The sequence below is a fragment of the Haliaeetus leucocephalus genome, unplaced genomic scaffold (assembly GCF_000737465.1).
Source record: "Haliaeetus leucocephalus isolate CR32 unplaced genomic scaffold, Haliaeetus_leucocephalus-4.0 Scaffold605, whole genome shotgun sequence".
Classification (NCBI taxonomy): Eukaryota; Metazoa; Chordata; class Aves; order Accipitriformes; family Accipitridae; genus Haliaeetus; species Haliaeetus leucocephalus.
The window spans coordinates 5,762,958-5,775,960 of record NW_010973041.1 but is presented as its reverse complement, the minus strand read 5'-3'; the positions used below and the strand labels follow the sequence as shown (position 1 = coordinate 5,775,960).

Here is a 13,003-nt window from a genome sequence, read left to right as displayed (position 1 = left end):
CATGCAGCTCCCATGCATTCTTCACCTTCTCTATCTACCAACCTGGACCGTCTCAGCTTTCCCTCTCCAGAGGAGGAAAAATTACATTTCATGTGGTTGTGCTTCCCTGACATCTCTGCAAGACTTTTTCAAGTTCCTCAAACTCATCTAGTTGATCCTTACCAAATCTGGAGGCATCTGGCTGGGTATCCTTCTCACCTGCATGAAACCTCCACTGAAAATAAGGATGCCACAGTATGGTTCAACCTCTGGTCAGCTAGACTGAGCACAGCACCCACTGCCTCTCCAGAGCACCTTATCAGACAACTCTTCTGCCACAGTTTTGTGCTTGGTCTTCTGGCTGAGGAAGACCTACAAATAAAGGTTTCAGCAGCTGGAGTAGAGTTTGTATACAGTTACTGCTTCAGATGAAGGGCAGAGATGCCATGCCATGGCCAGGCCTCCGCTAAGGCTGCTGCCCTCTCAGTCCTGCACTACCTGTTGTCAACATGTCAATGTATTAGAGTTTACGTGCAAAGGTTTTGGTAGTGGGTGGGGCCGGCAGGGTTGTCTTCTGTGAGAAGACACCAGAAGCTGCCACGACATCAGACAGAGCCAGTGACAGCCAGATGCAAGAGAGACCCACACTGGCCAAAGCTGAGTCCTCTCTAATGAGCCCCTACAGCCTATGGAGGTCCCCATGCCAGAGCAGGTAGATGTGCCTAAAGAATGCTGCAGCCCATGGACAGTCCACAGAGGAACTGGCTCCTTGCAGGACTTCTGGCCTGTGGAGAGGAGCTCACTCTGGAGCAGGTTTTCTGGCAGGACCTGTGGCCCATGGGGGACCCACGCCAGAGTAGTCCATTCCCAAGCGACTGTATCCCATGGACCCTATGCTGGAGCAGTGGAAGAGCATGAGGAGGAATGAGCAGCAGAGACATGTTATGAACTGACCACAACCCCCATCCCCCTGCACCACTCAGGGGTGGGGAGGTGGAAGAGCCAGGAGTGAAACTGAGCCTGTGAAGAAGGGAGAGGTAGGGGAAGGTGTTAGAGATTCATTCTTATTTCAAATTATCCTACTCCATGTAATTGCAGTAAGTTAATTTCCCCAAGTTGAGTCCATTTGGCCTGTGACTGTACTTGCTGAGTCATCTCCCTGTCCTTACCTCAAGCCACAAGCTTTTCTGTCATTCTCTCCCCATCCTGCTGAAGAAGGGAGTGATAAGAGGGGCTTGTTGAGCACCCGGCAGCCAGCCAAGGTCAACCCACCAGTCAGTCTCTCCCACCCTTCACCAAGGGTCAGGGACCAGTGCTACCGACTTAGTCTAGCCAGAATTTCACTAGCATATTCCTCAAGCCAATTCCTTGGGTGGCTGAAAGCTGCATGTCCTAGAGCACAGCACAAAAGAGCTGCTACGCCACAGTTTGTTGGCACTGGTAAAGCAGAAGTTGTTTTTTGTTCTTGCTAGATCCAGCTAGTTTTGATGAATGAAGAGTAAAAATTTAAACATTAGAGTAATTACAAATACTCTTATTGGAATCATTTGGAGGGGAATCCAAGTCTAACTTCATTCAGGTCAAGGAAAGAATGAAGAGCAGACGGTTAACTGGAGCTGACTATTGCAAGAGAAGATGTGGAAGAGGTGCATGGGTGGTGAAGAGACTCCTTCCCCAAGTGCATTGATGGCAGTTTCAGAACACATGGATGGAGTTAAGGAGTGTCACTATTTCACTGCAATCTAATCACACACAGTTCCCTTGTCCAGTCACTGTGACCTCTTGGCCCTCCCTTTCACCATCGTTAGTCCTGTCTCATTAAGCCTAGTTATTCCAGCCATGTATTCCAATTGCTGTGCTCAAGGAAGTACTTCTCCTCCTGTCAGCCAGACCACTCTAAGAAAGTAAGCTATGTAACAGGCCTGCAGACAAAAGCACCTTGCTCTACTGGTTTGACAGCAAGGCACAGATCCCAGCCATTTCATAGCCAAATGAAAGACTGCAGTCATTACCTGAGGGGAGGAGAACTTCTTCCTGAAGCCCTGACTCCCAGAAGAAACCTCTGTATGTTGTTTCTTCTCTGCCATGTACATCAGGTTTCTTCCAAACATTCAAGTCAGTTGGCCATCTACCACTTCCCTCTTGAAGGCATCTTTTCAGATCACTGGACCAAAGCAGCCAGTTCTGTTCATGCAAACAGCAGATCACAGAGTTCAATGAAAGAGTGACTCTGCTGCACTACTCTCTAGCATATAGTAATACTGGTCTCACTCCTTCAAATGAAAAACAAGAAGCAAAAAAATAAATGCACCCACTGAGCCCTCCAGAGTATTACTTAACACCCATGTGGCAGGGCATACAGCCCAAGTTTTTAGCAAGGCTACTTGTACCCATTCCATTTAGGGCAAAACATTTATTTGCTACATCTAGGTTTGTTAGAGGCCAAAATCCCATGTTCTTGCCTGTTGGAAGACTCAGTCCAGTTCCCATCCTGAACTGGGGTTCTCTCCTCCCAGCAGGGGCACTGTTGCTGTAGGAACTGAGACTCCTTACATCTCAGCTAGGTATAACCATTAGGCTTTGCTTTCAATCACCTGTAATGACAAGGGCCAACTTCAAACACTCAGATTCTGGCATAACTACGCATTTGGAAAGAATATGCTTGCTGGTTCCTTTAAAGGGAAAGTTTAGCTAACACACATATCCTCATTGAATGTTCCTCAAACAGCCAAGCCTTAAAGAACACCTCCTTTAAAGTCATGCTATGCCTACATGCCAGCTCTCAGAACTGGAAGATACTGCAGCTCAGGAAGCTGAAGACTAACTGCACTTGTAAGAATTGCTTTGCACCCCCAGTTTCAGCACCAGAGTTATTCCAGCCTTTCTGATCTTTCCCAATCCTATCTTGAATTTCCAGTCACTTCTCTGTTACTTGGATCTTTCAAGGTTATTGCAGAGTGTCATTAAGAGCATCAAGTCAAACTCAACACATGAGCAGCATTAACTGCACCTTTCCCCTGCTCCAGTAGGTAACAACCTGGTCTGGCCTCACCTCAGCAGAAACACTGTATGTTGCAGCACATCTTGGTAGCTTCCTTATTTCTTAAAGATGAAGCTGGATGTTATGGGCTTCTCCTGAACTTCACCTGGACTTTTCACCAGAGATATTTTTTTAAACCTTTCTTGCTCCCAGCTACTGCCCAGAGAAAGAGAATAAGCAGGCCAGCCAGGAACTGCTTTTAAAAGCCATGCTTATTTGCAGATGGTGTGGTGTTAATGGTGCCTTCCTGCTCCAGCTTCATTTTATTCTTCCCACAAGCCTGCCCATGGCACCACCTAGGGTGGTGGTCTCCCTCTTTCCTGGGTGATCAGTCTTTTAAACACACAGCTGCACTCCTCTCAAATAGCCAAAGCTGCATAGAAAACATTTTGCATGTCCTTCTTATTGCATAATCACAACCCAGAGCTTACATCCAAAAAGATCCTTGATGGCTCATCCTCAACTAAAGGGTGTGGTCAATTCTCAGACTAGAAAAGTCTTGTTTCAAATAGGTAACATATGCAGCAGGCTGCTGAAGGCCCCCAGTCCTCAAGAGCCAGGAAATTCATGCATGCTTGTGAAATGAGCGTAAGGCTGAGTCACACATGAGCTCCTTAACACAAGGACAAGAGGCCCACTCATCCCATGTTGTATGCATATGTAGCAGGCAGTCTTCCTTTTTCATCACTGATACTCAATGAGCAGCACAGCTCACCTAGTGCTAACCACAGCATTAGGCATAGCTGCTAGCTACAGCCCTGCTTCCTCATTTACTGAATTCTTATCCAGGACAACACCCAAGCCAGCAAGAAAGCCATTTTGATATGGCAGAAAAACACAGCAGTTCTGCTCTGGTGAGCCTGGGAAGAGTAGTTGAATAGTACACAGAGGCTGGCAGGTCAGCATTACTCTAGACAGCCCAATGCGGATTTGAAAGACTGCAGCGTCCAGGTTACTGTGCAGCACATAGAAGTGTCCAGTATGTTCTAAGAATGCAATAGTGCAGTCAAATGAAGATGACAAGAATACATAAATCTAAATTATTTGGGCTTAAGACACTACAATTTTTACCTCTTCAGTCATTTGTTCCAGACTATTGCCTAGGAACAAAGCAGCCCAACTCTTGAGACTAAACATACCTTGCTACTAATAGAACCAAAAGGTACACCAACAGCAAGGCAAAACTGAAAGAGCAAAAAGGCAGCAGCTTCAAGTCCTACCTTACACTTCCATGGTAGGACTGGTATTATGTTCTGATGCTTAATACAAAGCCAAATCTTAGCTTTGAAGTCCAAAATGAAGCTTGACAGATTTTAAAAGAATCTTTAGCTAAAAAGAGGCAACAAAAGAAAGAACCTATCCCACCCAGTGACCACTCTCTTTTCTACAACTCCTAAACTCCCCTTTCCATACCTGCAAGCCAGACTACCACTCTTCAGATTACAGCCTGGCAACTACCACCCAAAAGTAAAGTGGCAGCAGACTTCTCCTAAAGCAACTGTCATTGCCATCCCATGCACCACAATTTTCCACCCCCAGCAATATCCCAGTAATAGATCAAGCTGCATTTTACAAGAGTCTTTGTATCCAGACAGTACTCCGTTAACACATCAAAAACTGACACCTTGATGACATTGCAAAATTCCTTTCATTTTCATTGAAACACAAGGCAATACCTGAAAGTGAAGAATTTACACTTTATTGTAGTCATTTATATAGATCTGGAGGATAGTTTCCACCACTAGCTAGCTTGTTTAGATTTTTTTTTTAAGTAGAAAAGTTAGAGGCTATAACTTAGCCGAAGCAGTCATGCTTCAATGTCTCCATGGCTGGAGATTAGATTAGACTTTTGATGGTCTCTTCCAGCTTCTCTTTATTGGCCCCAGAGAACTCCTGCACCTGTAAAGAGAGATTGATTTTTAAAACTGTCGCATTCAATGCTTCATAACAGTTGCATAGCATCCACCTATATACCTATTCAACTCTGCTACGACTAAAATGTTTTCATCCCCAAAACATGGCAGTATTTTGGAGATGTGCATCTATTGATCTCCCACTCAACTCATGCAAAAGCTGGGACAAAAGTCTATACAGAATCACTTCCAGACTACCACTGCTGGAGCCTTCTACACAGAAAAGGGAAAAGACACTGATCCTGAACCAATGCTGTGTAAGACTCAAATACAGGCTTGAAGGGACTCTGGAGGTCGCTGCACAGCAGAGGTAGCTCAAAGTTACCTTGGGTTGCTCATGACCCTTACCAATCAAATTCTGGAAGGATTGCTCCAAATGACCTGTCCCTGAGCCTGGCTTCTCCTGTGAGACTTGTCCTTGTTGCAACTTACACAGGAGAATAATATAGGCAACATTCAGGTCTCAAAACCAGCAGCTCTGTCTTCTAGTACCTGCAGGGGTGCAAGGTACAGAGCAGACCACACTACAGGCCATGAAATTGTTTGCTTGGTACTCATGTGTCCAGAGAACTGCCAAGGTCACCCAAATCAAAAAGCCACACAACAGGGTTAAACGTGTCACCTTCACACACTGTCACATCATAATCGCAATTCTTCCAATTACATTATGAAGCTGTTGAAGTTTACCCTGAGAAAACTGTCAAAGGTTCATTAGGAGTCATGATTTGTCCCCATATTGAATTGAACTGAAGGCCACCCAACATCTGACACTCACTCTTCAGGTGCAAGTCCATCGCCCTCAGCCATGAAACTTCCATCCAGGCCCTGTTTTACTTTAGAAAAGCCTACCTTCAGCTTGCTTGGCAAACTAAAAGCCCAAGATAACACATTTAGGTCAGCAATTCTATGGTTCAGGCAGACAGCCATTCACAACTACCCTGCACAGGCAGCCCACTACACTGTTAGAGCATAGGCTGCATCCCATCTCATCCACATCTTGGCAGAGCAGGCACAAGAGGCCTGTTCAGTCCTCCAACAGCGACAGGACCTCCACTTCACAGGTTACACAGCTTCTATGTAAAAGCATCCAAGCAGTTGTTTCAGCTGTGTGTATATTCAACCACGTTAGAGACTTCTGTCTGGGTGGGATTCCATAGGCACAATATAGTCATGTCTCTGCTTGAACATGAGCTGCATCCAGAGAAAAATACTAACCAAGACTGGTAAAAAGCAAGATGCTAGGCAGAGGGACTAGTAGTCTTAACCCAGGCATCTAACCCCACTAATCTCTCATGAAGCTCTGCCAGTAAGACCGACCCGTAACACTAACTCAGTTCACTACCTGTGAACAATAGGGTTTGCTTCATCAGTTCACTGCTGGTCCATGTTACAGCACATGCAGCACTAAGATGAACTTGCTCACTCTCGGGAGTGTCTTAATGCCAGTGGTGCCCCAGATACATTAAAGAGAAAGCAGGCTATGTAGTCTAACACTTCCAATCTTCTTTCAAGTGTTTTAGCTTCCCTGCTCCAGTTTCAGCAGAGCAGAGCCTACCTTCTTTCCATTCTTGTAGAACTGGAACGTTGGCATGCACTTCACATCACAGTGCGTAGCAACATCCTGGAAGAGGCAGAAAACAATCTTCAGCTGTGCATGTCTGAAGGATGTTTAAAGTTTAGAACCCACTAGCTGCCTTTTGTTTAGGTGACAGGGCAAAGCCATTACTGCTCAAAATGAAGCAAAAGCACTTCTGGTAGTCCATCACTACCAAAACCAGTGCTCTCCCTGAAGTAAGCCTGAAAGATCCTCCCTTCAGCATTTAATTCATGCAACAGCAAAGATACATTTACTGTACCTGTATCTGTGTGTGGAAAAAAAGGGACCTCTGCATCAAAACAGAGATGACTATTTGTAATGGTCAAGAACCCTACATCAACACCTGTGTTTCATCCTCACACTGTGCAAGTACCTATCTGACATTGCTGGAACTGCTTTACAGCAGACATTTTATTGCACTTAATTCTTAAGACATGAAAGAGGAAACAGTGCCAAGAGCAGTGGAGAGACCAGACAGATCACCAGACAGTTGTGAGGCATTAGTTTTAGGGAAGACTGCATCAAAGCAGCTTGAGGCCTTAGACTAACACTCCCTCCCAAAGTAGAGGGTCAGTGTTCCCAAGTTCTCACACATGCCATAGGGCCGCAAGTGTGCAGATAACCAAGGCACTTTGTTCTGTTCAGGCGTCCTTCAAAAAAATATCATTCTTTCCTATGTAAGTGCTAAACCCCTATCTCTGCTTCTCAAAGTTGAAGTAATCTCTCATTTTATTTCAGTATCTACAAGGACATTTTAAAAAGAGTTCTTCACTGTCACTTGGACACTCATGTGGAACTTACGAGCTGCCTTCTCTCAGCATTACCCCAGACCATACCTGGGCATCATCCACATCAATTTCGATGAACACCACATCGCCATACTTCTCACACAAACTCTAGAATGAAATAAGAAACTATGCAGTTACAATGTTCCAGGAAAGCTTTCTTTCAAAAAACACTTTCATATAAGTTGTAAGGCTGGTGCTGCTTAAACCCCCCGTGAAACTTACCTTGTAACCTTAAAGCAGCTATTTTGCTGACAAGATCAAAAATGTTATTTTCTCCTCCAATACCTGGAAGAGTCTGTTGAAACTTGTTCAAACGTACTCCCCCCCAGAGAAGACTCAAATATATCAACACATAGGTGAAAGGCTTTCTCTTACAGCCTTCAGCTGATCACCAAAAGATACTACAGCCTATTTCATACTTTACCAGGAGACACCACTGCCACCTAAACACAGCTGGAGTGATTATGGTAACTGTGTACAGAAGGATAAGCACTGTTTCCACTCTATATTCCACCTCTTGAGGCAATGCAACTGTTAGGTACCTATATTCCTGAGATGCATGTAAGCATTAGGACAGCAGAAGTTAAACCACGTTTTAGCTCCCAGCTATATCAAAGGTCAGTATATTTAACTTTACAGTTTCTAGGTACTCCTGTGATTCTCCCTTTTCCAGAAAATGCTGGCAATCACATGTGGCAAAAGGAAGTTCCCCCCATGTTATTGTCAAGCAGCACAAAAACATTTGTATATACTTCATACAATTGCCAATAGAAACAGAAAGGCTACTTACATGGAAAAAGGGCTTGATCATTTTGCACGGTCCACACCACGCGGCAGAGAAATCAACTACTATAAGCTTCTCACCAGCAGATTTCAGTTCTGCCTCAAATTCGGACTACAAAAAAAGGAATTGAACACATTAATGACTTTTCCCCTCCTTTCCGAAACAATTTAGACTAATCCCAAAGCTACCTTGCTCTCAGCCTTAACAGACTAACCATTTTGGTAGGTCTTTAAACACTTCACTTAACTGGGATATTTGTACCATCATGTAAGTGCTTCAATATGATCTGCTTTCATCAGTGCTAGCATCACCAGCCAGTGTCTTATGACTCTTCAATTAGAAAAGACCACAATGCTCAGTCACCCCAACTCACTGAATTGTGGAAACTAAGCTAGAAATTCATCTACCCTACAATCCTCAACTCTGCAGCTCTGTTCAGTGTCACCCTCTGAATGTGATCCTTATGGTTTTTAATAATCCATTTTCTCATTTCTGCCTTGGCAGGAAGACTTCCATTTTATTCTGGGACAGACTTTCCTCTGCAGAATTTGAAAAGGACACAAATCTTTCTACACTCGCCCAGTTTGATGCCTTTTCCAATCAATGGCTAACATAATTCTGATGTTGTGTGGTTTACTCTACAGCATGTTTTCTAAAGCAGCCTCACAGGATAGTTATTTTACTACTTTTGCCAGATGAACCCACATGCAACATCAGTAGCCAAAGCAACACTACACATCGAGACTACACAAGTAAAACCCAATACTTATTTATAGCTTCGGGTCTGTTTGTTGCACTCAGTCACACCTATCATTTTTGGACAATGTTCTTTGGAATTTAGAGCTCCTTACATGCCATTAACCATGTTTTCTGGTCGAAAAGTGAATGTTTTAGCAGAGCCAAAAGACATTAAAAACAATAAATTGTTGCGTGCTACCAAGAGGCAAACAAGTATCTCAGGCAGAAGCAAAAAATGCTTATCAGCTACTTCCTGACAGTGTCTTTTCCAAAGCAAGTACAAGCCACTTCAACATTCTTCAACTTCATTATCATGGCAATGCAAGCTTCAGGAGAGCTGTTAATATAAACTTCATTTCAGATTATGGATACAAAAGATAGCTGCTTTACTCTCCCGAACTTAACAGACTAGAACATTAGAGTTCTGTCAGCCACAGCTAACTGAAAGCAATATGGTTACCGCCATACTTACTTGTACAGAGTGGCTGGTTTTGCAGGGCAGGAGTTAACTAATTAATGCCAGCTTCTGCACTCAGCCACACTAAGTTAAGACTTGAGTCTAGTAAGCTATTCCCCCCAACTAAAGAATGCCATGCAGTTGACGAGGCAAGAGAGCACACAGTCAAACTGGTCACGCATATATTTAACAAGCAAGCAAAAGGTCCTGCACCAGCACTCTTATGTATAAACCTACGTGAAAGTCTTCATAACTTCCTGTAACTTCAAATACACCCGGCATTAACATCTCCCTGTTAGTAAGACATTTTCCCTCCCAGTGTAGCTATCTTCAGGAGCGCAGCCTCCACACGTTGAGTTCTTCCATCCTTGCATCTTGGACATTCAGAGAGTCTACTCTGCTGTAAGATCAGTAGCTAACACTTCACACCACCTACACTCAAGTCTGAAAGAGATGGGAACAGTAAGTTTTCCTATCTCCCTCCATTCCCCCACTCCTGTACTGACATAGTATGCATTCCTGCACCCCAGTCCCAAAAGTACCCCATTCCCACCAACAAAGTTCAATGTCCCTGTATACAGCAATCCATGCTAGCTGCTCCCTCAACTACTTATACTACAAGTTCCTTGGTAAAGCCTCACTCCTCCCCGCCTTCAAATCCTCCAGCTTGGTTTTTGGTATAGCTTCTCACACCTCTGCACTGTAACATCACCAGCTCTTTACTGATTCCACTTCCTGCACCTGCCAGTTAGACCATCCTCTTCTTACCTTTAAGTCTTCTGTCCAGCTGCATAATTACTGTATTCTGCAAAAGGAAATCTAGTCCTGGGATGTGTTCGTCATATGGCCACACACCTCAGGCTTGCTATTGCACAGAACATGGGGCGAGTGGGAGGGCACGATACCGACAGTTGGTCACACATCACCAGAGACGTGGTCCTGACTACAATCAGGTGTTACCAGGCAAGTCATCTCTGGCATCAGCTAAAATTGCTGTGGGAGAGTGAAAAGACATGCAGGGTCCAAAGGTGCTTACTCTTGCAAGTTAAAAAATGTTGAACTAGGGAGAAGTCCTGAAAGTTTTCCCAGAGAGCTTAATTTCCCTGGAAGAAGGAAGACAGTAGTGGTGGCAAAACAAACTACTTGACCTGTCCAAATGACTTCCACAGTTGTTTTTAGTGGTAACCGTGAAGTGACAAGTTTTCATATAAAAACCAAGTCATCTTTGTTAACACAAGGGGAACCTCCTACCACAAGACCATTTGGTCATACACTATTAGAGGATCTTAGGGCTTTATTAACCAATATTTTCTTCAGGTAGCACCTTAACCACCTTACTGGGGGAAACCTCTGTCAAGTTCATTGGTTGGTTTTGGGGTTGGTTTTTTTTTTTTTTGAGCATTTAACTACAACCTCCCTGAGCACACACAAGACCTCATTTTGCTTGTATTATCCTCCAGCAGAAAATGCATGCTGCATTCAACAAATACACTGGTGGCAGGCCTCTGTTTCCAAGAGCCAGGTAAGAGAAAGGGCTCTAGTAATGAAAGCCTCTAGTGCAGCAGGGATTCCCAGCACCAGGTAATACCTCAAAATAGAGGCTACTGACTATGGACAGTGCTGAAAGGAGTCTGCTGCTCTCAGCAATAGGTAAGACACCTTTAATCAAATCTGCCAGATGGCGTCAACCTTAGTTGTAAAGATGATTTCCAACACATATCAAGTCACCCTTGAACTTGGATTAACCAGTCACCACCTGACTGCCAATGGTTACTATGTAATTCAGTAGTTTGCATTTTTTACTACAGAAGCTAGCATAAACAGACTCAACTGCCTGAACTCCCAAGCAGACACCACTTCTAAAACTATCATCTCCATCCGAAGCTGTGAGTCTTCAACATGTGCTTAGACTCAAGGAGGCAGCTAGTGTGAATAGGAAAGCTTTGGCAACACCAGCTTTCTAACGGCTTATATACCCCATTAGCTTCGGCTATAAAAGGCATTATGTCCCATAGTCAAACCCTGTTAGAACCCTGATGAGTTACCCATCTCAAGACCACATACTTAAACCAAGAGAAGTACTGCTCCTTCTGTCCGCTAGCAGGGACTTGAGAGGGACCAGTAAGGTACCCTGAGAGTCGCCATTGTTCAGAAGCTAGTCAGTTTCTGAAGAGGTGTGTTAGGAGAGGGGCCACATCTAGCTAGCTGTCATGTTCACATTCCTTTACAGATGTCACTCACGGAAGCTTTTGCAGGTAGTGAAAAAAGGGGCTTTCCTCTTTGTATCAGAGCAGAATACAAGTCTGCTTTACTGACAAACAGAATTAATCCAGAAATCCCAGTTGCACTGTACTTGAATACTCTGGGTGTTGCTGATGCTAACATCTTGTTGTCAACATGACTGCTGAGTCCATGCTCTCCATGAATAAGCAACAAAACCATGCTTTAACTACAGCAGACTATTAATGAACGCTCATAGCTGGGAGGACAGTGAAAGCCTAGTCCACTTTAAGTTAGAGCAGGCTCTGCCTCCAAAGCCAGGTTTACTGACTCTCTACTTTCAAGCCTGTACCAAAAACCTCAAAACTCACTCAGAAAGTTCGCCTGTTCTGTCCCTCCATAAACAGAGAAGGGGGGAGGGGGAGAGAAGCAAACCGGAATAAGAATTTCAGGCTGAACTCACACACCATTCCATCCCCAGGACCTGAATGATAAGGCATTTCGTTCATCTTACCTTTAAGGAGCTTTCTGCATTCACAGGTATTTAAACTGTGGTCACAAGAACTAGAATGCTCACATGTCAGATGTTAATACCTTAGCGATCCAAGGGGGAAACCCTGCCATGCTTTTCATTTATACAGGGAACTGGCTATAGAAGAGCACAGCCTATAAGACAAACTTGATGCCATACAGCATGACTCACAGGCCCCTCACAATCAGATCAAACTGACACTTCAACCAAATTTCGAATTCAAAATGCAAGACTAGCCCAGCAGGATTTTCCCAGAAATGAAGGGCTCACTAAGTTTGCACAGAGAGTATTTTTGGAGATCTGGGTTCATAAGTTACTGCTAACAAATACTCTACTGTTGTCTATCAACCACGTCAGCTGCTGTGCACAAGACCACATACTACTTCACCACCAGCAGAGTATGCTCCACGTGTTGGTCCGGGCTGTTACCTTTCTGTATCGCAAAGCCACGGACGTGTTTGTATTCACAGAACCGTCTGAACAACGAGGTGCTGCACCAGTGTACCGAACAAGTCGGACAGCACCATAACAAGGGGAGTACTTCTTCTGCCAGCAGCTCCTGTCACTGAAGTGCAGGAACGGGCTCTAGCAATTCCTTTCAAGTCAGGAAAACGGGATTCCTGTTTTCCACGAACTCCTGTCCAGAAGCACACCAGAACTTAGGCCAGTCTCGGGGAGCCGCCCGGTCCCTTAGACGCTGGCAGTCCATGAGGGAGCCGGGACTCCTCAATGAGGGTACCGCAGCAGCCCGCTACCAGCCCGAGGAATAAAACGCGACGTCTCCCTACGGCTCCGAAGGGAGATGAGCGACAATTTGCCACAGCACGGAACCGCATCCCCTCCCGCCTCCTCCCGACCACCTGACGCCCTCGGCGGCACAGCCGCTCGCTCGCCCCCCGCGGTCCGACCGAGCCCTCCCGTCGGTGCCCCCTTCCCCCCCTCCAGCCACGCCCCC

The 13,003-nt window shown here is 44.9% G+C and overlaps 1 protein-coding gene across 1 annotated transcript in view; it reads right to left on the bottom strand.

The window, feature by feature from the left end:
- Positions 1 to 4,695: 4,695 nt before the first annotated feature.
- The window catches only part of LOC104838442 (thioredoxin), a 17,595-nt gene continuing 9,287 nt past the window's right edge, over positions 4,696 to 13,003 (bottom strand). Inside the window, exons 2-5 of the mRNA XM_010578180.1 lie at positions 8,108 to 8,212; positions 7,366 to 7,425; positions 6,488 to 6,553; positions 4,696 to 4,918 (exon numbers count right to left, since the gene is read on the bottom strand). Coding sequence (XP_010576482.1) covers positions 4,856 to 4,918; positions 6,488 to 6,553; positions 7,366 to 7,425; positions 8,108 to 8,212 — 294 coding nt within the window. The 3' untranslated portion in view covers positions 4,696 to 4,855. The remainder of the gene's footprint in view (positions 4,919 to 6,487; positions 6,554 to 7,365; positions 7,426 to 8,107; positions 8,213 to 13,003) is intronic.